We start from the raw sequence: 26,914 nt of genomic DNA, 5'->3' as shown, positions 1-26,914 counted from the left end.
TTCCACAGACTTTCCCTGCTCACTTTTCTTGTAAAAGTGTGTTTCTCCCACTTGTTTTGACATTTTCATGGGTAACATGTCTTGTAGTCTCTGCATAAAATTACCTCTGTGTGCCTGTGGTTCATAATGCTATCAGGATCAGTGACTGCGGCAAGAGCTTGCAAGGCTCAGCACTGAGACTTTCAAAACTAAAAAAGCTAATTGTTGCCTATTGCAATTTTTAACAGATTTAATGCCAAAATACATATCAAAGGCAATCGATCAACGGCTCTTTAAACGCAGCAATAAGATCCACATATTAACATTATGTGCCACAAGACATAAGAATATGACGTTTCTGTTTCAGTGCCTGCAGTATGAGTCTACCTTGGTGCTGCGGTCATACGTCTCCTTCAGCTGAAGGTGTTTTCCACACTTGCTGGCGAGGTCCATCCACTTCCCTTTGAACCATTTAATGGTGGGTTTCTTCAACAACGACTCAGCACAGACTTTAGCCACAAATGTGATGTCTTCACCTGCACCAAAGAGGCATTTTCATTTGTTTTAACACTTTATCCTTAACATTCTGATGTCCAATGCAATATGGAATTCATGCAATATGCATTGAACCAAAAATACATAATAATACACTTCATATTTCCAAAAAATATAACACCAACCTCTTATCATGTTGTTATCTTCCTGTAAGGTTTTATTGACACATATCTTAGGGTCATATGGGGCTGTCTTTGAAACCACTCACCTACAGTGACGTCCCCACCGGTGGGTTTCTCTGTAAAGAGTCCAGTCAGGTCCTGCCTGGTGTCTGGAGGCTGTGCATCTGAAAATCCAACAGGTTCAGAGCAGGAAGCAGCAGAATGGAGTTAAGGGATTCAAGTCCAACCAAATGTAATTCAAATGAACATCAGAGCAGCAAAACAAAATAAAATATAAAGTGTATAAAGGGGGAGGATATATGCAGAGCTTCCCTTTGTAATTGGGTTATTTTTTTATATTTTTAAAAGGTAACCAATTTGGTGCATGACACATCTTACACAGAAAGATGTGAGAGAAATCAAAGAAGAAACCAAGCAAACATATGGTATGGAGTGTATAGGTCAAAACTTGATGAAAGCTTAAAGGTGGGGTAGGTAAGTTTGAGAAACCGGCTCGAGATACACTTTTTGTTATATTCCATGGAATGCTCTTAACATCCCGATAGCAATGAATATCTTTAGTGCTTTGACAAAAAATCCATAAAAAAATGTCATCTGTGGAAGCCGTAATACTGTAAAAAGTACGACCAATCATTTTAGCCGGCCCGGCTAAAATAACTGGATGGCCTACCTGCCTGTCAGCCTTCCATCTTGTGCCCTCATTGGTCATGTGCGCGTTCGTGTGTGTTGGAGGAGGGACTCTATAAGGAAGTGGCAGATTTTCTCCGGTTGTGTATTTTCAAATTCTAGCGATCTCGAGCCGGTTTCTCAAATGTACCTACCCCACCTTTAATTCATGCCTTGTCTTTAAATCTTAATCTCTGTGGCATATCAAACAGTCTGTGATTTTTTGGGCCATTTTCAGAAAAGCTTTACTAAAATATGTTTGGTATGACTGTTAAACAGTTAGTACATTCATTTATGAACAAAAGCAAGACTGAGTATACTGACCCTCAGCTGGAGGAGCATCTTGTGCTGGGACCACGGGCTGCTCTCCTGTTGGTGCTGCTGCAGGTGGAGCAGGATCAGTGGGTGGAGCAGGATCAGAAGGTGGAGCAGGATCAGAAGGTGGAGCAGGATCAGAAGGTGGAGCAGGATCAGCGGGTGGAGCAGGTCCAGGATCAGCAGGGGCCTTTTCTGGTTCTACATCAGACTTCCCAGGAGCATCAGCAGGGGCCTGAACGGGAGCTCCTATGAAACCACGAAGATAATAAGTAACAAGTAGGTGGAATAAAAAAAAAAAATTCATTCCATTTTTATTGATTTTTTATTAAAACTTTGAGCAGGGGACTTTACATTTTGATATTTAAATATTTTACAATGTTATCTCTCTGATTTTCTCTCTTTGGCCAAGACAAATATTTTTCACACAAACATTTCTTCCGTCTTATCATCTTTGAATGGCTGAATGATTTTCCATGTGTTATCAGCTGCCTCTCATGGCTATCCTGAGCGCCAGTCAAGTGGTGGTTACTCATGAGGAAATAATGTGCTGGTGTGAGGGTCAAGGTCTCTGTGCAGACAGAGTAAGGGTGCCTATGATATGAGCCACAGACAGCTGTGGGACGTCTCTCGTAGCACGCTGGGCCATTAGTCTGCTGCCTTTCTTCAGGATTTGTTTCCACCTTATCAAGTCCAAACAAACAACCTCAGCGGGGTCACACTGACAGACTCATGGCACACAAGTTGCTCCGTGACACACTTTGCACACAGTTGTTGCGGCATACAGAACACAGTGCTCTATAGTTGTGAGAAAGTGCTGGGCAAAACGATTGTGATGAATGCAGTGATTGCAGTTATCCAGATCCTAAAGGAATAGTTTGACATCTTAGATGATCTAATGTCTGTATGATAAACATGAAGCGACCAGGGGACAATTAGCTTTGTGTAGCATAAAGACTGGAAGCAGGGGAAAATAGCTAGCCTAGCTCTGTCCAAAAGGGAATTAAACATATTGTCTTATGTCATTTAATGTAAGTCTAGTATAAAAACTAGAAAGATATGCCTGCATATTCGTGTTTCTCTTAGTGGCCCCATAGTCTTTACATTGGGATGAAGCCATGCACGTAAAAATGAATTTCTAACATTTATAATACAAAGGGAAAATACTTTGTTTGCATTTGGTGGTGTCCGTTCAACAGTTTAATGTAATTATGTGAAGGTAATGGTTATAATGGGGAGAATGCTATTTGGGATGATTTATTTCCATTGAAGCACCTTGAGTGGCATCTAAGGTACATCTGCAGGGAGGTTCAGTTGGATGCTGATCCATTATTACATCTACGGGTTGTATGTGGGACTGTAGTGACTTTCTGTTTTAAACTTCGAGATAAAACGTGTTTCATAGTGACCTTTAGAGTCGGTGGATTGGATCGCTTTTGTACAAGGACAGGCTTACTGTTTTCATACCTATAGGTCTTTATGCTTAACTATGCTAGCTGGCATACAGGGTAAATGACTGTTACCAAACATACAGATTTGTAGGGGAATTGGAAGAGGTTTGATTTGGAAGAGTTAGTTCCATTTTATCCCTGCACAAAAGCTAAGAAGCTTTTCTCCCTGAATGTCAAACTATTCCTTCAAGAGCCAACTTTCCCCGTGAATAGACAACACAAAGCCGTCTCAGGGACTTGTTGTGGAGCAGCTGTCAGAGTGAGCAGAATGTGAGTTCAATTGCATGCAGTGCATCACGTTTTTACTGCCTCAGTGCTTTCCTGCATTAAGTGCTATATTTGAGCTTTGTGCCTGGGGACAACACAGCCTGTAGTGGAACAAGCAGAGACCTCAAACGCACAACTGCAGCATGAAAGTCTCCCACCTGGCTTAGATACGACCTTCAGGTCAAACTTGACCTTTGACCCCCCAGCAATCACTGCATACACATTGGCATCTTCCTTGGTAATGGCTTTTATAGCGAGGGAATGCTTGTTTCCGGCAGCTGTGATCACATATTTGTCGCCAGTGGCAATGTCCTTTGAGTTGCACTGCCATTTTACTTTGGCATCAGGCTTCTCGGTCTCTGCTTCAAAGAGCACAGAGGACCCCTCCTCTGTCTCCTGAGTCTTTGGTTTCTTGGCAAATGCTGAAACTGAAGAGGGGGGGTGGGTTCAAATTCAAAGTAAGTCTTCTGAAGTTTCAATTAGACTTTGTTTGACAATTATCTTTTAAGGGGTCAAATCTTGAGGAGAAAACACACATGTTATAATTCCTGCTGAGAGGACATTTGATAATACTTATGTGAGAAAAACAAGTAACGGGTACCAGTAGGCTTATTATTTGCATCTTTCAAAAAGTAAATACTGATAATGATATATTATTTTGTGTTATTCCATTTTAAAACTAATGTCAAGCTTGAAGAGCAGCACATGTACAGCAAAAGAAGAAGGCTCTTCATCAAAAGAAGTACACTGTTATACAGTCTGCAGCACACTGGGTGGGGCTAGTTGAAAAACAATGAATTTGCCTGTTTCCACACCCTACAGAATGTCTCAAAACACCAGCAACTTCTTAAGTCTTATTTGTGCAGTCATATTCTCTTATATCATTGGAATGGTTATTAAGGCTACTGCACTGTCTGATAACAGAAGTTGATTAAGTATTAACCACTGTTATTTAAGCAAAAGTATCACTACCATATAAAGTCAAACGGCCTGCATTTATAACATAGAGGTATTATCAGCTACTGTAGATATACCTCAGTATTTAAAGGGAAATAAGTCATTATGCAGAATTGCCATTTCACACTGTATTTTTATTTAAATTATTTAATTATCGATGAAAAAACATAACAGCTGCATTTAAATGGTGTATCTTTTGTCAATACAACTAATTGTAAGTAATGTATGTAATGTAAATGTTGTAGTTTACTCTATACAATGGCTTTACACCATATACGCTGATATTACATTTTACTGTATATACATGTTAAACATTTATTTGCAAAGTAACTTTAGAGGCTGGAAAAGAATCACAGAATAATGAACTAAAACTTGTTTTTACACGTAAAAAATAAAGTAGAAGTACAAAATATGTACTTAAGTACAGCACTGAATTGATATCCTTCGTCATGACATAACACACAGAACATTGTTTTTCATTAATAAGCAATCAATCAAAACGTAAGCTTGTTTTGATGGGACGTCGGGTGAAATTAAAAAGGCCAACAGAGACACATCTGGATCTGTAACAAACTGAACAACATCACACAATAACCAAACCCTCGAAACATATCACAGTCATGGATCATGATCCTAAAGAAATGAATACATGATGTCTACAGTCAGTCTATTAATAGTGATAGGTTTTACACTCATTGTGTGTACCACCAGCTGTTGCCTTTGCTGCTGTGAAGAGATGTGTTGTTATCTTTGGAAAAGCTATAAAATGTGCAGAGAAATCTAATACAAACATAAAAATAGTGATAGTGACTGGCAGCCCTGAGTGTAGACATGTGTAACACCAGTTGTTTGGAATAATGAAATGCATGTGGGCGTGATTCAGATGCTTGGTCTCCTGGTTTGAGTCCTGAATAGTTCAACGTACAGGAAAAAAAAAAAAACCTCCATGTGTTGCAAGATGACCTTATGGGTGTATATATAGGATGCCTATGTACAGGACTAAAAACATGACGTTGGAGGGCTTCAGCGGCAGCGGGGGCGCAGGTATCAGAGTCGAGGGATTAACTGGACTCTATTTTTGTGACTCTGGAAGCACAGAATGAATAATGTGCCCTCGGTCTGTCTGCAGCCAGCGTCTCTGCTGTTACGACACCTCGACATGTTGTCAGTCACGCTGCCCCACATATCACACCTTTATCACATTTAAAGTAAAAAGACACTCCTAGTTTAAGTTAAAAGACGGACGTATCCAAGGAAATGTTTAGATAGTTCAACTACTTTGTTCAGAAAGGTTAGAAATTAAATAGTAACAATATAACACATAGTGTTGACATAGTTTATAGTAGCCATAAATAAGCATTGCAGACAGGCCATATTGTTATTTAGAGACTGTTGATCAGTTTATCTTTGTTTGTCTAAGTACATGAGGCTGTTGACAAGCTATACAGATAGCAACAGACTCCTTCATTGATTTATAACCCCAACATCTAAGTTGATATCTAACAAGGTTAAAGCTGATATTAATAATGTAGAGATGACTCGTGTGTTGTTTGGCCCAAAATACCTTCAGCAGTAAATCAAAGTCTGACCTTCTCGTGACTTTTCGTAGTTCTGAAGAATATAATATATATTTGTTTTTTCAAAATGTCAAATACTATTTCATTGTATTATTTACAAATGTCATCTAAAAATGATTGTTCATACGTGTTTCACTTAAGTTAGTTTAATTGTACTGTATATAAGTAGGCCTAACCTAAAATGTGTCCAAAAACTGCAAACTAATTTTATTGAACATTTTAGGACAGCAGAACAAATCTTTGAACACGACACTGACAAATCACCACCTTAAGTTGATGTTAAACTTGTTAGCAAAGCTTCATCATCTTTAAATCCAAAAGTTATCGAGCAACAAAAGCATTAATCTATAGTGATGTTCGTGGCCAACAAATAAATGTCAGTATGTTACCTCTCTATAGCTCTGTCTCCTAAAGAAAATATCTGGTTTTATGGCTTTTTAATAAAAAACGATGCCATGTGAGTGGTGAGACTGTATGGAAACAGTAGAGTTGTGGGTCAGGGAGCTAAACAGTGAGCTTGATCTCACTGAGCTGAGAAAAGCTGCAGATTCAGGTGATAATTCTCCGCAGGTTCATCACTACTAGCCCCTTCACATATTGGTCATGGGGGCTTTTACATTAACTGAACATTTGACGGAGCAAACCATGCTTATAGCAATACTTCAAAACAATCAAAAGCATCCTGTTTACTGTAGAGAGTTAATAATAGTTGATATTCATTCCGTGGTGGCAAGATGATCATAGCTTAATAAATCCACTACACTAAAGTCTTAGCACACACATGCTTGCCATTTGGGATGCAATGTGTCATTTGATATGTGATGTCGTGCCTCCAACTCCACAAACATCCATCCATCCCCCGAAGAGGGAACACACAGACACGTTTGTCAAGTTGGAATCCTGCAGAGCCTTTTTGGATCAGTTGTGCATTTTGTGAATGATGCTGGAATGTTTCCACCTGGATCAAGTGTTGTGTTCCCGAGTTCCCTGACACGACCAACAGAGGCTTAGAGAAAACACTTTTAACTAAGGATGGATTATTGCACGTATTATGTTGTGGCTACAGGAGCATTTGTACTAGGCCACGTTAAATGTGATATATTTGACAGTTACTTTACTGATCTACTGCTTTGTTATGACATGGAGGATTTTTACTTGTTCAGTATCATTTCTGTTTTAATAAACTTTATAATTAATATTCCTATTCTTGTATAAAGGATTTAGCAAATGTTTTGTAGTTTTATAATACCGAAATGTAACTTTCCTACCTCTACTGCAACTACAATTTTCCTGTTTTAAATATTTATTTCGGTATTTCATTTCTCTGCTTTAGATATGTTTTTGTCTGGAAACATAATAAATAATACAATTATTGTGGCATATATTTAAAATAACCTGGCAGATGGCAAAACATTGATTTTGATAGTGACAAAAATAACCAAAACAGTAACTTAATAAAAAGAACAATTCGGTTTCACAAATAACAAAAACATAAGGAGGACATTTTGCAATCACATTACTTAGCAAACAAAGAGAATACTTAATATCATGAGAACAACGTGCAGGTCTCACATGAGCCTCAGCTTGGTTGTGGTTTGCAGTTGCTTAAGAGAGGGGTGTGTTCCAGCACGGTATGTTTTCTCACACATATTGTAATTTCACATTGTCAGTTTCTTAGAAGAAGATTGTGCTTTTGAGAATTTTACATAAAGTATGTAAACTATACGACTACATATTGAACCGTTTTGTACGTTATGTACATGTATTATAAGCCGTTACATTTTAAGGTGTTAAAGAAACCTTTCCCTGTAGCTGAATGAATGCACTTACCTGTTTTTTTGACTGGCTCTGGCATCCTGAATGCTCTCTGTCCTCTACAGTGTGACTCACTGTTGCTACAGTCTGCCGTCTATCTGGACCCCGTGCCTTTAATACTGTGCTGCTGCCAAATCCCCCCCCCCCCCCCCCCCCCCCCCCCGCGCCGCTTCCATGAACCATCCCACCTCTCCTGCCTTCTTTTTCCTAGGCCCAACGCAATGTCCCAAAACACAACAACCACCCCCACATACTCCCCAGCCCACCCCTGCTTACGCCTGACCCAGGCTATATTTCAACCATCCTTTCCTCCAACACCTCGGCTGAATGATAGGCCTTGAGAGGGAGGGGAAGGGATGCAAGTTAAATTTAGAGCCCTGATTCCAAAAAAAGTCTCTTTGCTTTCCCCACATCTGTGCTGCACCCGGTCACCCTGTAAATCTAAAGGTATACGAGAGGATGTTGGAGAATACAAATCTATAGGTGTGTTTATCTGTGGGCAGAGATGAGTGTGTTTCCCTTTAAAGAGTCATTCTAATCCTTTAGCAGAGTTTAGGTTTATTTTGGTTTTCTTAGTAGTATTTATTTACATTTTTACCTTTCCCTATACAGGCAAGTCTGACTTATCATTTTTATCAATTTAAAAAGTGTTAAAGCTGCCAGGAACGCAAAACTAAACTAGAACTTTTTGTTATGGTACATACTATATTTTACAATATTATACTATACTAGACTATATTATTCTATACTGCATTATACTTGCTTTACTGCACAGTACTATACTATGCTGTGTATCTCTGTATTATAATCATACTGTACTATGTCATCATATAGTTTACTGTAGCTTGCTATAGAACAGTAAACTCAACTATGCTATGTTTACCTCAACTGTTTGTGCTATGCTATGATTTACAATACTATACCTGGTATAGTATACCATACTATATATAATATAATATATAAAATGTACACTATACTATACTATATCAAATACAATACTCTACTATAGATCACTTCACATCACTACTGTGCTATACTGTATATTGTACTGTGCTGTTGAACTATACTACAGTTTACTCAGTTTACTCAGTTTACTGTGGGAGGTTGTGGCTCAGTGGTAAGTGCGCTGATCTTCGGATCACGGGGGCACTGGTTCGAATCTCGCTGCAGTCAGCATGTCGTTGTGTCCTTGGACAAGACACTTCACCCCAAATTGTTCCTGTGGGGATTGCCCACAGTATTGAATGTATGTAAGTCGCTTTGGATAAAAGCGTCTAACAAGTGACATGTAATGTACTCTACTGCACCATGCTATGTTACGTTAATCAACTATCCTATGCAATATTTTACTTTCTTATTCTATGTTTTACTATAATCTACTATATTCTACTTACTGTATGTTTACTTTACTATACTAGACTACACTTATTTAACTATAGCAGCAAAACATACTACTGTATATCTACACTCAATAATAATCTTCCAAAAATATATCTTAAACATACATTTTTGACTGGTACAAAAAAAGCAAGAGACGATGAGAGGAAGAGGATCTCCATCCTCTCACAAGTGTTGAGGTGTTGCAGCCCTAATCTCAACCTTAACTGTTCTTGCTGAGATCTTAATCTGGAAACATGCACTGTACTAACTGCCGCCTGCAGCTCGTCCACTCTGACCACAGCAATGACAAGTTCTGTATTCTGAATCTATCTGAGAGCCACATGTGTTGCCTTTGTTGGTTTACCGCTGAGCCTTGTTGTTGATGTGGTCAATGACACTTACATCTGTAAATGAGTTTGTCCTTTTACGTTCTTTTCTGATAAGGTTTCCAACACACTTACATGTAAGTCATGTAAAAGTCATATTGATTATCTTGCTCTGGTGAAGTTACTCTATATTGTATTGTATAGTATTGTACTGTATGGTGGCTCTATTCTATTCTACTCTATTCAAGGACATTTATTTTCATCTTCTCACCTGTCATCTCTGGGCATCAATTATAACTCCACCATTGAGGGGAGCTGTTGGCTCTAGGGACACCATGTGTTGTAGTTTTTTTATATTTAGATACCCCCCGTTACATTTTTAGTTAACTTTTATTTTCTATGAGGTTTTAAGTGTTGTTTTATGTAATTGTATTGAACTGAATTTCATCTGCAGAAGTGGTTTTTAGATGTGTTATTGTAAAAGGGAAGTGTGATAGTAGAGGCATTGATAAGCATTTTCAAAAGCATCTCTATGTAAAGACTGCTTTGTCTAGGAAAACGGTTAATGAAACACTAACTATGATACCAACGCCAAAACAATATACAGAATGTTTTAACACAATTAAGCCACTCAAGAAAAGGCATTCGATGCAGAGAAAAACCTCCAGAGGAGCAGCTGCAGTACTTGTATAGACTATCAACCTATTAACTCCAGATGTGTCTCTCTGGGCTTTGCCTTAATGAGTGGAGAGCGGGCGCCTGCAGAGTGTCAGGATCACAGGCAGATATAAGGACTGGGTGACAGGCCACTTCACCCCCCGCCCCGCTCTGCATTCACCTCATAGTTCCTCATACTCAGCAGTTATCTTTGTAGCCTAAAGGAAATGTGAGCTAATTGTAAACCTATAACTATAGAAGTTTATGAAATGTTTACTTCCTCTTCTGCTTTGTATTTTACCCCTTGTGTGCGATGTTATCGCTCACAAACACTAACCCCAAATTCGGTATTTGCACATTGCTCAGCACTTTAAGCACTTTGTGACCTTCTTTTATATTGTTTTAATTTGTTTTTAATAACAGGGAGTTCCATCTTCCTTTCATTGTACTGCAAATAACTTCAATGACATTAGCATATCTTATCTTGTACTTTTATGAACATTTATTCATTACAAGCATTTTTTTAATATGAGATACAGAGTTTCATGTATTTTTACAAAACATTTGTCATGTAAGTAATCATAGTAATGGTTTTATAATGGTCCTCAAAGGTTAGTCTATCCCATTAATGACTTATTTGTGTCTCCTTACTGTTTTAAATATGAATTTGCAATTATATATACACACATAGAGTAGTACATAGAGTATTACCCTGAAAGAGAACTTAAGCCTGTCCAAAACAGGGAGAGTCAAACCCAGGCGGCAGAAGCCCTTCCTGACCTCATAGCTAAATTTATGACCTCATAGCTACATGTCATAAAACACAACTTGGACCCAGGTATTGAAAATGTATAAACAGACAGTTACTTAAAGAAATTCCAACGATTTGTATGTGCACCCACATTTAAAAATGCATACAGGGTATCACAGTAAACCCAGGGTCGAATATGCATACTGTGTAACCTTACATCTCTTCCCGTTTGAGCTGTCTGTACAAAATTATTGGTCCCACAGTAGACCAGTAATGTAACTATTCACAAAATGCAAAATAACACATTAGCAAGTTTGATTAAATGTCTTACATCAGAAACTACTCCTCAACATTTTCCACGAGTAAATCGTGACATTTGAGTACTCATCCTGCCTACATGAATTTTCTCTCCAGATGACTCTTCCCCAGCACCTCATCACTGAACTGGTAGGTCAGCTTCTTCTTGATCTTTTTCACCTCTCCAGTTTTGCCGTAGTTACGTAAGGCCCGGGCCATCTTCTGATAGGTCATTTTTTTGCGGTTTCCCTTCTGGAGCCCCCAGCGATGTGCCAGAGCCTCCTTGTGTTTGGAAGAAAACTGGAATGCACCCTTGTCTCTGTCCACCCACCAGATACTGTCCTTCATATCGCCATCTCTTAAAAGATCCAACAGGAACTGGTATAAACGAATCTTCTTTTTATTGCCTGTTCAAAAATATCAGAGAGTTGCACTGTTATTAAGTATAAACACACTTTAGACTAAATAAGAAAATAAAAAAAACCTTGTAATTCTAAAAAGACAGCTCAATTTATCTTTAATAAAAGGTAACTTCACAAGACAAGACAGTGATAACAGAAGGACATTCTAAAGAATACTATCAGATGCAATCCGACATGAGTCATTCTTTTAGTATTGTCCACATTGTCATGGTGCTACGTGATAACCGTAGTTGATGATAAATGAAATTATGAAGGTTATTAAATATTACGATTTTCACATCCCTTTATAAATGTCTGTCTACAAATGAAGAAGAAGTAATCAAACTGAACGTTTTCAGTTCTTACTTCAAAGACAGATTTAGAAACAAAATGAATGACACTGTACTTCATAACAACATAAACATTTTAGTTTTACAGAAAAGTAACTCCACAGTCAAGTTATCACAAGTCCCATTGACAGTAAGGTTTGTAACCAGTTCTCTGAGTCTGAAGACTTGCCCCACTACTTGTTTCATATGCTGGTGGTGTGCAGTTGGGGGGGGGAGGGTGCTCTTTAAGACACCTTTGGGTTGCCATTGCATAACTTGCAAATACATGATCATGTAAAGACCATGCATGTTGTTTGGAGCATGTCTGAGATGCCCTGAGCCATACAGATGGCGTCACAGTCGGAGAACCATGTTTACTTTTTGATTCGTGTGTTCTCTGTTGATCTCGCCATATTCCAAATGCAAAGGGATTTTGCAAGGTCATGTTCAGTTCAAAAGTGGTCTTACTTTAACAAAAATGCTAAATGCTGACTTGATGTGGGCAGGGTAAAATAAGTACAAGGGCTCACTGAGGTGCTTGATTAAAAACTGAGTTCATTTCCTTAAAACCATTCGGCTATAGGCCCTGGAGAAACCGTTTCAGAAACAGCTCAGGCTCTGCTGTAATATACTGGCCAAAAGAGGAAGTAGAGAGCGAGCATATGATCACAACGGGATGTGTCCCCCGCGTTCATGTGACACATGGAATTAGTTTTCCTCTCAAAACATTTCTATAATGAATATATATCATATAATCCTCCATATGGTCCGGCAGTGGCTCAGTCAGTAGGGGCTCGGACTGTGAGCTGTAGGGTCGCTGGTTCAAGTCCCCGACCAGACCTAAATATGGAGTGTGGACTGCTACTTGGAGAGGTCCCAGTACACCTCCTGCCCTGCAGTGGTGCCATTGAGCAAGGCACCGGACACCCCCCTTCCCCCCTCACTCCCACTGCTCCTACTAGTTAGGATGGGTTAAAGGCAGAGAACAAATATCACTGTGTGTGCTGTGTGCTCTGCATGTGTGACCATTAAAGAGGGTTTCATCCCTCCGATTCTATCTCTATATCCAGTGTTAAATTGTTGAAATGTCAACACAATATGTTTTCCATTTTCCTTTATAGAAAAATAATTTGTTAAACATATTCTGAAAAATAGACTGCACCAAGAAATGCTAAAGAAATATAAAGGTTTTTATGCAGACGAAGAAACCATACAATGCAAAGTTAATAAAGAAGAAAAAAATGTGTATTGCAAATAAAGTAACCTAGGATTTAAAAGAAATCCTCCCTAGCCCACTTGTGTGTGGGTGCACCAATTACTAACTTAAACACCCTGTTAAGAGTTATTCTTGTGCTCTTGTCATAATTTTCCATTCTCACTCTGTGAATTATGTAAATGGGTGACTGTTATAGCCTAGCCCTAGACGTTGCTCTTTTATTGCGCTGTTGCTCAACTTTGACGCAGTTATCTGATGAGTATATGTCAGTGTCACAGGCTGGAGGATGATCTGAGTTTCTCTCAGTCAGTTGTCATTTTTTTTAACCGTGTCTGTAGTTTGTGTGTCCGTACACCATGACGATATATTGTAAATGGTGTTCAGTCAATTGAGATAAGTCCAGAAAATCTCTAAAAAGGGGTTTCTCCTCTGAAGGCCCAACATGTAGTCATATAGTCTGACTTTCTTTCTTCACCTGCTGGATATTTTTCACGATTCAACAAACAAATCCAGCCTTGGACAACGAAAACATTTATAACCTTTTTTTTGCCCACTTGACCTAAAGATGCATAACCAGCAATGTCAAAGCTATTGTGCAACCATTAGCTCATCCTAAAAGTGCTTCTTAACTTGTCAGCAGAAAACAAAGCTGACTTGGCTTTTTCCAAACCTCCACCAGAAGACGACACTGACCTGCTGCAAACAATACTTTATTTTTTTTAAGACTGAAGAATCTAACGCGGATTATGACGATGACCTGGATGATTAAGAATCCTCACTAACCAGCACAGTTTGCCTTAAAGAACGTGTGTTCACTTCTCAGCAGAGGGCTTGAGAGTTCCCCTGCTGCACGCGTGAAATGTTTTGTAAATCTTTATCCTTACCCAGCTCTCCTGTAGTGACATACGGGACCCGATCTCTCAGACATTCCTCATCAGATACCTCCAGCACCAGGGGACTTCGTGCCCCATGCTCCTCATCATCAGAGCTGCGCTGCGACACATGTGGTGGATACACAGGCCGAGGGAAATATGCTACCTACAACACAGGAGTCAAAGTTAGTCCTAAATCAAAACTTCTGCAGGAGTTTAACCCAATTTCCTTCATGTTGCTCCAAGATTGTAGTAAACAATACTGTATGAGAATGCTACATATATTGATAACACACACACACAAAAGTGTGTACCCCTTAACAACATTTGTTTATCAGCTTTTATATACGGTTTTCCAGGTCAGGATTTTTTATATATAAACCATATGAGCACTAGAAAACATGATGCATAATCTAACAAACTCTTTGATGATTTAAGGTTGTTTTTTTGTATGGAATTTTGTACTGTTTTTAATTCAGAAATATTATTTTGAGATATACAGTATATTACTGTGCCTAACATCTGACGCACATATGTGGGTTTGCATTCAACACGAGTAGTGAGACTGAAATAAACATTTATAGAGTTTTAGTGCATGGGTTGATTTGTGTATTTAAGTGTATTTAGTTGTGCCCCATGCTTTAAGGAACACTGAAAACTGGAATATATGGTCTTAAAATGTAGGGAAGAAGTTTCAAATTTGAAAATGTTGACTTGGCTAGAGATACTGCACTTTGATGCAGTCCAGAACCAGATATCTCTGTTCTGGTTCACTGGTTCAAGACCGGAGGGGTGGAGCTTGCCATTGTGACACCGTTAGCGTTGCAAAGCCTTCAGACTCTATTAAAAGAAAAAAATGTTTTTACTGAAATAAAAAGAAGAAAAAACTAAATTAAAGTTTTTCTTGTAACTCAGAGATTCACTTCCTGATTTTTCTCCACAGGACCTTAAAAGGCCTTTGACTCCCTGAATGTCTTCTCTGATTTTAAACCCAACTTTGAGGACCTCTGCAGTGAACTAAAAGGATATTTGGTGATTGAGAGGTGTTAAAGAAGGTCATTAAGCATCAATCAACTTTTTTATGTTTGTGGAAGGAGTTTAGGAAACCCTTACTTAACTTGTGTCTTTAGTCATCTCCGTCTGTAATCATTGTCAACTTGACAGTTTAAGTTTTATGCATTTTAATCTGATGTAAATGTATATTTAATTTATGTTTTTTGCACATTGTGTGAGTGTGTGTGTGTGTGTGTGTGTGTGTGTGTGTGTGTGTGTGTGTGTGTGTGTGTGTGTGTGTGTGTGTGTGTGTGTGGTGTGTGTGTGTGTGTGTGTGTGTGTGTGTCTTGACTGCATGTGTTTGTTTTCTGACAGTGGGACTTACTGGCTGCTGTAACACGTGTGGATGTGCCCCAAGGTTTGGATCCTGCAGGTTTTCTGCGTCGTACCGTATGGCGTCGTGTCGTATGAGGCTGGGCACGTGGAGAGCGTGCACACTCTGCAGCTCTGTGAAGTTGGCCTCTTGGAGGTTTTCAAACTCTACGGAGTGAGGGTGAGGGTGAGGGTGAGGGTGGTATTCCCAGTGATCTGGGGAGAGAGAAAGAGAGATGAGAAAACAGCGTAATGGCTGCAGCTTCCTGTGGTTTCAAGAAACAGACAGACTGTTTGTCAAAAGAAGCAAAAAGAATCGTTATAAAATATCTAAGTTCAAACCAACTAGACTTGACAACTAGCTGCTTACTCATAGTGCTTTAGTTTGCATAAACCGGGTGAAAGAATAACAGAGAATACAGCATGAAGCTCTTTCCTGTTTGATGCCTCACTGGCGAGTGTTGCTACAGTCGTTACTTCAAATTTGTTGGCTTTTTCATGTTGTCAAAATTGATTCATAAATTAAATAACATGGACTTTTCAAGTTTTCTATGGTTCAAGTGTACTTATGGAAATAAAGGACAAACAATAGAGTCAGATAATAAGTTAATAAGTATTTAAAATGCAAACTACTGCTACTATACAACTGTATCTACTTTTAAAAAATTGAGTCAAGCTACATTATAAAGACACGTCAGATAGAAGTTGAAACACTGAAATTATATTACTCTATGTCAGTATATGTAGTGTTTGAATGTATATGTTTTAAGGATATAGTAAATGAGATATTTAAATATTAGAATAAGATATTTTTATCAAACGACAACTGGCACTTTCTCAGTGGTGGCGCCTTTTGTTATAAAGGTCAGGAAAAGTTCCCCCAATAATAATACATTGTTTTGGTGCAATATTCAAAACTGTTGATTAGAAGAGAAAGTAAAGCACCTCTCTTGAATCAACAAAACCCCATGGGGCGAAAGTTTGTTCTATGTCTGTAGGTTGTAGCGGCCGAAAGAAATGGCATCTGTTTCCTGTGTTCCATCCACCCAATGTGGTGCGCTCCAGCTGCACTCTTTATGCACAACGCACCAGAAATACAGTGTCACCGCATCAGGTCATGGTGACTGATTCCAAGGTTCAGAATAGAAAACTTAAATGACAGTATTTTCCTTTGAATTTTAAATAAAAGCAGTGTATTAAATGTACATCCTAGCCCCACAATCATCATCATTCATTTCCATCTTAAAATGTCTTTAATTGTAACATTACTCAATGTATTTTAATAGAACAAGCTGCCGTTCTCATTGCACATGAGACAAAATGTATTTTGAAGCAAAACTCACCTGTATGGATATCTGCGTCGAGGACATTACCATAATTATAATATTCTGCAATGTGATGTCTGTAGATCTCAGGGTCGTACATTTCTTCTGAGTGCTGCAAGAGCAAATAAAGACAGTTTCAGCCACAAAATCATGAAAGAAGATACCAGATACCACATTAAATCAATGTGAATCTGATCTTTGACTTTGATAAAGTTCACATTGTATCTAAATACATTTTCTTTTGTAAGTCAGAAGAAGCATTAGTAATATCTGTGCTATAATAATGACTTTTTTTTTCTAGCCCCTTCTCTTCTGAAACTCTCAAGAAGTCTTGAGTTTCATTTTCATGTTGCCCGTAGTATAAAAGACTCTTACAGTTTGTGTGCTCTATTCAAATTGTAGTAGACTCACATTAAGTCATCTAATCTGACATAACACACATTGTCCAACCTCTTGACTAATAAATGTGTTTCTGTTGAATGCTTATTATAAACAATTTAGTCAAGGTAGGCTTGATGCTTGAAAGTCTCCCCAGAGTTTATATAATAATACAAATGAAAGATACTTACAGGCGGGATGAGGTAGCTCTCCATTCTGTATGGATGCAACATGGAGACCTCTTCTTCAACGGTCCGACTCAGACGTTTTGCAGACAAAAATACTCTCACAGCCTTTCAAAACTTTTGCGGCACCATTGCACAATGTTTCAAAATTTCCTCTCACTCAACGAAAAACCCTACAATTTCTCTCTCTCTGATTGTATAGCAGACACTTACGACCTGAGCTTCTCTCGGAGGCCTTCAGCTGAGTCAAGTTAAATCAAATAAAGTAGGCCCGCAGTTTGACTGTAAAATGAAAAGGGAACTTTTGACTTCTGTAAAATGTATGTGGGTGGGGGCAATAGAGTGTGTCTGCTACAGGTTCCTGGCCATTGATGATTTGTCAGGGGAGACCATGAAACCTCACATTTATCAGGGTCTATATACTGTCCCCTCCCTCAGCAGCCAATCATCATAAAGCTTCTCCTCACTATCAGTTTCTCCCCCGATAAACAGGGTGCCATGAGCTGTAATATTTAAAGTGTTATTTTCGTTGTATTGGCATGGTTTGTTCTCAACAGCGCTACAGTTGTACTGTGCACACATGTGGTTATTGCAATACAGGGCATAATGTGTACCATTCAGCAAGTGTATGCTACACAGATAGACAGTAGAACATATTGATCCCCACAAATACATTAACTTGTCATAGATGATACATTAAAATCTACTGACAAGAGCAACTGTACATTAATACAGCTAAAGGTGGGACTCAACTAAATAATGGATACAATTGTTGTTAATTGTCCAGTCAAGTTTCAAATAAAGTCAAAATAATGAAGTACAGAGAGCAAGGTAATTCATTCAAAGAATTGCAACAGAGTAGTAATAGAGTAGAAAAAAGATAATTCTAGTTAAAAAGCATTTGTGATCATGTACAGTACACCTAAGTTGTCTGATTGACCTGCTATGCAGAGGAAAAACTAAATAAATCTAGTTTAAGAGCAGTATATTTCCTCAAATGATGAGGACAATGCAATATATGCTGTAGAAATGTAGTACCTACATATAAGGATAGGTATTTATAAATGTTTTCTCATCATAAATTGACAATATGGTAATAATATACATATTTCTTCATCAGATGAGGAAGTTTTGATTAATATTTAAAATAAATTAAAACAAAAATGTTCTTCTGTTTGTATTTGTTTGCTTATAAAAACTGTATGCTGTAAACATGTATATAATATAGAGCTTTGAAGCCAGTATTCAGTAAAATCAGCATCAAAATAAGCTTTTTAGATATGTTGGAGCAAACAATGATTTTGACTCTTATGTACAGTAGTGTTTAATGAACTCACAGTTCAAATAAAAAGCACTAGAAAGCTTAAAGATGTTTTTAAAATATATATATTTATTTAAAATATATGCTATAAATTACACCTCACATGTACAGCAAAGACAGGATTTACTGAGACACATATTATTTTTAATTATCAGCACCTTGTGTGTGAAGTGAAGTGTCTCACTGTAAACAGTATACATCCGGCTCTGAATGCAGACCTGAAAACTGACAGACTTATAATGTATCAAAAAGGACTATACATGTTAAGTTGGTGATGTAAACACGACGGAGGACAAATGTTGACAGTCATACCCACAGACACAATCACACCGACATGCAGCTGGAAGATAAGATAAATGTGCAGTGCAGTACCTGTGTTGAAACCACACTGGGGTTAAATGAAGATTATCACTACAGATAGATGAGATACTGTAGAAAAGCTCCTGGGGGGTCAGTGTGTCCCTCTGCGATTAGGAAACTCAAACAGTTGGTTTGCTTATGTAATATGCGTTTGTTATGCAATATACTTTATATATACTTTAAATTAGGGCAAAAATAAAAGTTAAATATTTAGTTTTTGGCAACTGAAACAACTCAAAATATTTCCCAGCTGCAGAGATAACTGTTAAATAGTAAAGCAACAGTGAAGCCCAAATCTGAGTGTTTATTGTTAGCGCTGTCTGTTTAAGAGGAAGACTGCAGCATTGTGATAAGGCAATGCGCTGAAAATATTACTTTCTGTAAGATTACATTACTGAGGTTAGTTGTTGATTCCCATGGGTGCTGAGATCTCAGATACACACTCAAACATGGTCAAAGCATATTTCAAATACTGCTTTCATATTTATTGCAACATAGTCCGATACATTCACAAGCACAGAATCAGAGGACATGATTGTTGGACAGCAGTACTTCAACTTCTTATCCATATATTTATGATACATGCTGTTTGAAAGAACTGTAGTTGGTTTACAGTAGATCATTCTGTCTTCATGTCTGTTGTTATTTCAATGGCTCTTCTGTTTTCCTTGCTTATGGATGATGATCAGAGTCTCATTTTGGGAGCTGTTAAAACCACACAGGCTGTGGGCAACCTCGACCGGCCCCATCTTAATCACAGCTGGCTGAACAAAACTGATGACATTTACAGTAGCATTTTACGAGAGTATTAATACACAAAGAGCTGCAGCACGCCAACCACTATTTCCATCACAACTGTTGAGAGAAGTCAAAGGATAACGTTTTTTTATTCATGCTGTGCAAGAAAATGATTGACAAGCAGCTGTTTAAAAACGTTTTCTTTGTTTAACTTTGACTATTTTAATGTGTTTTAAATGAATCCAACTTGCTGTAAAATCACAAGTTTGATCATCTAATTGATTAATGTGTTAACGTGGATGACATTATTAAATTGAAATGCTAGTTAACCTGTTAAGCCCGGTAGCCCACGCCGGCAGGGGCTATCACAACAATATTCACGAAACTGTGTCTCAGGGCTTCTTAACATTTAACAACCCATTAATGTGTCATACCCACTGAACGGGAAGACACTCAGCTAACTGACGATATGAAACATTTTTACCGAAACAAACACATGTCTAACGCCAAGCCTCTGAATTAGCACTAAGAGAAAGAGTGCTAACGCACTTGGCACATAACTGACGTTAGCGATCTTTTATACTTCATCGGATCTGCACAAACAAGATATCATCTGAAAGCTGAGATTCCACAGATTCCAATGGTATAGGTATCATCACTGATCGATCAAAACCCGCGGCAGCGAAAGCTGGCAAAGACAACACACAACTTCACTTTACTGGGCCAAAACGGCAAATATGTCTTACCTTTGCTGTTTTCTGATCAAAAGTTGTGTTCAATGGCAGTAAAACGCATATACACGCTGCTGAAGGTTAATCCAATGTCACTGTGTCACTTTGAAATGATTACTGATAATCCATCATAATATTTATGTCAATAAGCCTAGTTTTCAGTTTTCAGAGCGTAACATAGCTTTCGGTTTGGGCAAACTGCGTGCGCATCACTCTCAATCCAATGGTAACGTGTAGGTGGATTTAGGAACTTCCCCTCGATTCTATTGGCTCTAACGGTTCAAAAGAGGTGTCAATCATCAAAATCGACCAATGGGTTCCAGAGATATGGCAAATACACCCAAATGTTTTTTTTTCTTCTAAACCTCTCTAAAAAGGTCAAATGTCACTTGTTTTGCATCAATCTTGATACAGGGTACTTATTATATGTTATAGTTTGGATTCCTAAAGCTTTTTGTCTACTATCCCATCATTCAAGGGTGGTTTTCACTATAAGTAATGGGTTTTCTTTGGACGGAAACTATCATTTACATTTTTTTCTATGTTCAATCTGAATTTACTTTAAAATAAAAACATCTATATTGATTCTGACTCTTCTACATCCAACTCACAGGTGTATCATTGCTTTGAGAAAAAAGATTATTAATGTACCCCTTTTAGAAGTGAAGATATAGTCATTTGTTCTGGGCAGTGGCGTAACAAGGTTGTGATTGGCCCCGGTGCAAATATTGTTTTGGCAATGATGGTGGTGAGCTATCGTTAGCCTCCGGCTCCGGCTGCCGCTTCACGTCAACATTGCTAATGTTAGCGCTCGATTTCGAGGACGATGTATGACAAAATAAACTGTCTAATTTCGTCAGTTTAGCTGTTACATCTCCTTGTTCTCTCTTGTCCTTTCTCTTTTGAGCGCCGCTCTTGTGCTTTGGTTTGCTGTACATTATAAATGCAAGCTATTACATTTTTTATAATGCTGCCGAACTTGCTGCTGCTAGCTACAGTACAGTACAGGTTGATTAAACGGTTTGCTCGTCACGCAAGGTATCACATGACATGAAAGGGAGTAAGGTCATTGGACAGACAAATTACAAATTTATTTAGGTTGCTTGGTTACTTTGAAGACTGCGTGAACCGGTCAATGCCATTGGGGCCCCAAAAAATAAAAAGATAAAAAATATATATTAAAAAAATATTTTTTTATTTTGTATGGGCCCCTGGCCGGCTCTGGGCCCCGGTGCGTTCCACCGGCTGCACCGTCGATAGTTACGCCACTGGTTCTGGGCATGTCATTTTCGAGCCTGAGACCTGAAAAACAGGCTCAGGGCTTAACAGGTTAATGTATTGTATGTGGTGGAGAAAAAAACAAGTACCTCAAAGCTGTACTGAAGTTCAAATAAGAGGTAATTGCAATGCTGATCATTTTATATGAAACCTTTCAAAGAAACACTACTCAATCTTTGAATTTAAGCAAATGCAAGTCACAGCGCCCCATCAACTGCTGTGGTGACCGAGGAGAATACATACTCTTTTTCAGTCTTTTGTTCAAATGTGTGAACTATTTATATTTATCCTTCATTTATACTTAAAAATGCTTTGGTCCTCTGAACTTTTAACACAAGCAGCAACATTTATCCTAAAGTCAGCCTGCCTATAAGACTTTGGGGAGTGCAAGAACTTTAAATAACTAAATTAGGAAATAATGTAATACAACTGATCAGATTTGAACTCATAAAATCAGTTTGACAAGGTTTGTTAGGTTTCTCAACTCAAAGACCTTCCCACATTGAGTACAAAAACAAAACAGAGAAGTAAAAAAAAAAGTTACTTGAAAAATGCAATAAATAGTTCACAAAAGCTTTAAAGAAAGATTTAGTTGATGCCTTACTTTACCAGGCGTGAATCTGTAGAAGTATTGAATAAAGAAAATATTGTTTAAATTTGATCCCTGCTGCATCTGCTGAGTGTAATTTAAAACTGTACTGTATGTAATTGAAGTTCAGTTCAGTTGTTGCCGTTACTACCTAATTTCTCAGCTAAACATTAACTCAACATTAACTCGGTGGTTCTCTTCTTTGTGTCTCTGATAGCTTTTAAAGACTATACTCAGAACAGTACTAGTCTCAGGCTGTTTGTCTGTCTTATGGCCTGAAAGATTAAATACATTCAGAATAAAGGATATGCATTGATATACTGTATTATTAAATGAGGAACCAGGAATGTGCCTTTCAGATTCAGTTCCTTGAAGGTTGAATGGATCCATTTACGTGTCAGGATTATCCAGAGATCTGTACAGGTCTGTTGCTTTGTTAAAGGAAACTAAGTGTTGCATTGTGTCAAGGATCTTTCAAAATTATCAGACATTGGTAAACATTATGAATGTCAATGTGCAGTTTAAAAGATAGCTGCTGTATACACACATAATTACCAACTAAAAAGTGTGACAAATTAACATTATTTTGTAAGACCTATTAGAAACTACAACAGAAGAAGTTTGGGTTTAATTACAAGAAAATCATTTCTGTTCAAAAACTAACTACAGGTACTGTCACAAACCCATTCCTTTTTTAAATCCTTACAAACCAAAAGTAGAAAAAACCCTGATTCATTTATTTTAAGCGTTTTTGATAAATCCTTTAACTCGTCTGTTTCACTTTCTGCAGGCAGATTACAACATCATAAAAAGACCCTGAAAGATCATTCATTGTTTTAGTTAAAAGAAACGCACATTATTTGATATACTTTGGGCCTATAATACACTCAGTGACAACTTTATTAGGTCAAATTCAACATAATGTAATCCAATTAACACCACTACTACTCAATAACATTTCTTGAATTAAAACATTTATTAACAAAAAGTAAACATTATAATCTTCATAAATGTACAATTGGTGGCAGATCGGTTTGATTGCATGATACATGTACTGGTGTTTGAACTCCTTTAACCAAAGAAACAAGGATCCTGCTATATTAACTGTAATGTTTCAGTGGTGGACCCACTAACACTTGCTTAATATAGTTAAATCCACGTATTAGCCCTGAACAACATGTGACTCTTACAATGTCTCGTTTTAGCTAAGTCTGTGTTATTTAACCTCTGTTATTCATGCACCCACACTTGTTCACAGCTGATGAAATAACAGAAAAGCCTCACAATATAAGGTTAGCAGAGGTGGAATGTAACTAAGCACATTACTATATCTACTTAAAGAAATCTTAGATAAGTTTAGTTAATCAACAGCAACTGTCAATTGCAGCAATTTAGTGTCAATTGCTGCACATTGTAACACAACTGGAAATTAATCATAAAATTGACACTGGCTCAGTAATGTCAGTGAAACAGCAAAGCCTTTTATAATTTTGGTGACATTAGTTTACATTAGCCAACATAAAGGCTAGCAGAGGGGGGGATTACATGACTGTGTATGTATTGGCCAGTTGTAGCGGGTAAGTGAGCTTCTGAAGGCGCTGGTACACACATTTTGTCAACTTTGGACAGATGTTGTGGGAAGTAGCAACAATTGAAGAACCAGGAAAACCATACAACACACTGACTATAGCCTGAACTAAAGAGCTAATGCATTGGATTTCCTTATAATGAGCAGGTTTTTCAAGTGAATATGTCAACATGCAGGGACTGAATAGACTTCTTTCACTCTATAAAAACATCTACATAACAGTAAAACATTAAGTTGACAACATTGTTATATTTGTTCCGAAGTGTGAAGTTACATTATAGAGACCTGCAGTAGCTCCGAGTGTTGCTTTCTTGCACCTATACTGTAGCACCACAGTGTGTAACTGAGCCGTTTTCTGTCTGAATGCAGTCACGAGATACGCATCTTGATGGTCAAAACACGTAAACAGTTATATTGTCACCTCTTCATTTACGGTCACATAGTGTTCTTTGGCCCCTCGAGTGTATAGAGGTGTCAATGTTCTCATCACTATCTTCATATGCACTTCTATTAGGAGCCTAGTAATATTCTGGAGGAAGCACTGTAACTGCTACAGCCTACTTAACACTTTAAACACAGAGGTTATTCAATGAAAAATATCTGTTATTTACTGTAGTCTTTCTTACCAACTGCTAGCAAGAGAGACTAAAGTCAGTCATTTCTCAACAGGGTGCTTTTGTCGTGCTGTTTTACATATTTTTTGCTGACTTTCAGAGTTTTCTCAGACATGCGGAGTCTCCCTTGATTCAGTCTCATAAGATTGACAGCGCAGGGTCACGAGATTGTGCCAACACAGCCTTGCAGAGGGGAATGACACGCATGACCACGGACTGTGGAAAACAGGATACAGGCTACGTCGCAACAGGAAGTGTTGCACTCCTCCTCTGCAGAACATCAGTTTGACCAGAATGACTGCAGGTTGATGTCCACACTCTGTAACTCCTGTATTCACATTTCGAAATCGTCGTCGCTCACCATTTCTTCTGAGCTAGTTGAGTAATTCAGTTGAAAAAAAAGGTTTTGTCCAAAAAATAAAGATTCCCCGGGTAGGCTGTAGTAATATTTGTGGTGGTTCCATAGATACAAGAAATAACTTTGTTAATTGTGTTTAGCAAAGAACAAACAACATAAAAACAGCAAAGATGTAGAAAACGAAAAATGTAGTAGGATTTTATAATAAAGAAACATGAATACGTAAATAATTTCTTAGGTAACATTAAGCTGTCTTTGGCTCTTTTCTGCTGTAACAATATAAATGTCCCCTCTGTGGGACTAATAAAGGTATCCTGATTCTGATAACTACCCCTAAATGAGAAAATAATATGCTTTGTTGACTTTAGCTTCTCAAACACATGGTTAAGCACACAAAAAAGTTTAAAACATTTAACTTTCCTCATAAGAATTAAGTTAATGTGTCTATCTATCTATCTATCTATCTATATGTTTCAGTTGACCAGGCTATGAGTTAAAAACTAAAACGCTTAAAATCTTGAATAAAGTCTCACAAAATGTAAAAAAAGAAAGCACAGAAAAAAAGCGACTTTTCTAGAAAGAAGTAAATGCTGAAAGTACAATATATGTATGCCAGATGTATTAGCTCATAAACACAATAACAATTGATACCTACATTACACAAAGTATTACTAAAACCCCATCTCATCTCAGTGTGTTATATCGTCTATAAGGAAAGTCAGGAAACGCCCACAGTCTCACTCAGAGAACCGACTGCCCGGGTCTTACCGTCGCTCTCTGTAAAACTTCCAGTGATGAGCTGTAAAGGTGTCCACAGGAGAGTTGTTGGACTACTGGAAGCAAATTGCCAAAGGTGGTTGAAAAGCCGGCTTTCTATATATCTCTGAATTAGCAGGGGAACTAAAAACTTCCTTAATTCTACCAATTTAGGTTGGTAACATAAGGCTTCTTCTTCTTCTTCTTCTTCTTCTTCTCCTTCTTCTTCTTCTTCCTTATTAAAAACAAGAAGGTGACAAACTCTTCCTACAAAACAAGTGTTCGAGGCTGTGAATCTACTGTGAGCCCTGATGTTGATGAATTTAGTTAATTTTGACGTGAACCCTGTGATCCCTATTAAGACTATAAAAAGTGCAGAACCTCTTTTATTTTTATTTTTTATTTGCTGTTATTACCAAACACTCAAGGACACATTCAAATGTAATGTTTGGTGTTTAATGCAACAGCTTGTAAACATAATTAAACAGTAGTTTTGTCACACTCCAATGACTGGTTTATATACAAGCTAAAAAACACCTTCCCTTTAGTGTGCTAATTTCAAGGTACTTGTTATGAATTAGCAAATATATTTTAGAAAGCAGAGTGATAGAATATGAAAAAATGTGTCGGCATGTATTTACAGAACTATGTTTGTGAAATGTGGCATGCACTTCGACTAACATATTTCATTTGAATAATGGTGTGACAAGGAGTGTCGCTGTGATGTGCAAAACTAGAATCAATATCAACAATTCAAATCAGCTCATGCATTTTCATTTGATCTTACTAAATGAATGAGGGGGGCTCATTTTAAAAACAGAGCAGCCACTTCAGGGCCGTTTTGTGTCCAGAGCAGTTTATACCAAAAGAAAACCTGTCAATGTGCAAATACAGTTTTTAAGTTAAATGTATGTTTCTAAAGATAAATGCATATGTTGTAAGTTGTTTTATTCAACTATTCAGAAAAAAATGAGAGCTAGGTTTATTTTATGCTATTAATTGATCAAATCTGCTGTATATGCATTCGACATTGGCCAGTAAACAATGGACATAGCAGAATTACAGTGCAGATATAAATGCAAATGTAATCCAATTCAAAACAGAAATACATGTGTCACTTGATTTATTATCTATTGACACCCCTGCAGGCCTCATTACAGTGCGAGCCACACATTACCACGTTGACATGCAATGCAATGTTGTTATGAACGATTTGAGCTAAAAACAGGCACAACATCATCAGGGAGTCTGAAAAGCAATCCAGCAAGCATCCAAACTGATGTATTAAGACTAAAGTTGGATCCACGGAGTGAGCTTTTGACAAGTGCATTCACTAGAAGATTCTCATGAAATCCTAAAAATGGAGAAAATAATGCTAAATATTTCAGTTCTGTG

General features: G+C 37.8%; 2 protein-coding genes and 1 long non-coding RNA gene across 4 annotated transcripts in view; all 3 read right to left on the bottom strand.

Moving 5' to 3' along the window:
• mybpc3 (myosin binding protein C3) overlaps positions 1-7,773 on the bottom strand; it is a 28,313-nt gene extending 20,540 nt beyond the window's left edge. For both annotated transcript variants that reach the window (XM_034117095.1, XM_034117093.1), the window contains exons 1-5: positions 7,720-7,773; positions 3,514-3,783; positions 1,647-1,886; positions 743-820; positions 367-515 (exon numbers count right to left, since the gene is read on the bottom strand). In XM_034117095.1, the coding sequence (XP_033972986.1) occupies positions 367-515; positions 743-820; positions 1,647-1,886; positions 3,514-3,783; positions 7,720-7,744 (762 nt within the window). In that variant the 5' untranslated portion in view covers positions 7,745-7,773. The remainder of the gene's footprint in view (positions 1-366; positions 516-742; positions 821-1,646; positions 1,887-3,513; positions 3,784-7,719) is intronic.
• A 2,769-nt stretch (positions 7,774-10,542) lies between these two features.
• On the bottom strand, positions 10,543-17,573 carry spi1b (Spi-1 proto-oncogene b). The gene is made up of 5 exons (XM_034117097.1): positions 17,193-17,573; positions 16,642-16,735; positions 15,312-15,514; positions 13,946-14,099; positions 10,543-11,522 (listed from the first exon to the last, which is right to left on the bottom strand). Exons 1-5 carry the CDS (start codon positions 17,232-17,234, stop codon positions 11,212-11,214), a joined length of 804 nt encoding a protein of 267 aa, XP_033972988.1. The 5' UTR covers positions 17,235-17,573; the 3' UTR covers positions 10,543-11,211.
• A 5,582-nt stretch (positions 17,574-23,155) lies between these two features.
• On the bottom strand, positions 23,156-25,606 carry LOC117471851. The gene is made up of 2 exons (XR_004554814.1): positions 25,532-25,606; positions 23,156-24,842 (listed from the first exon to the last, which is right to left on the bottom strand). It is a non-coding gene; the product is annotated as an uncharacterized LOC117471851 (long non-coding RNA).
• Positions 25,607-26,914: the final 1,308 nt, after the last annotated feature.

The sequence above is a fragment of the Trematomus bernacchii genome, unplaced genomic scaffold, assembly GCF_902827165.1.
Source record: "Trematomus bernacchii unplaced genomic scaffold, fTreBer1.1, whole genome shotgun sequence".
NCBI lineage: Eukaryota > Metazoa > Chordata > Actinopteri > Perciformes > Nototheniidae > Trematomus > Trematomus bernacchii.
This window is presented reverse-complemented; position numbering and strand designations above follow the sequence as displayed.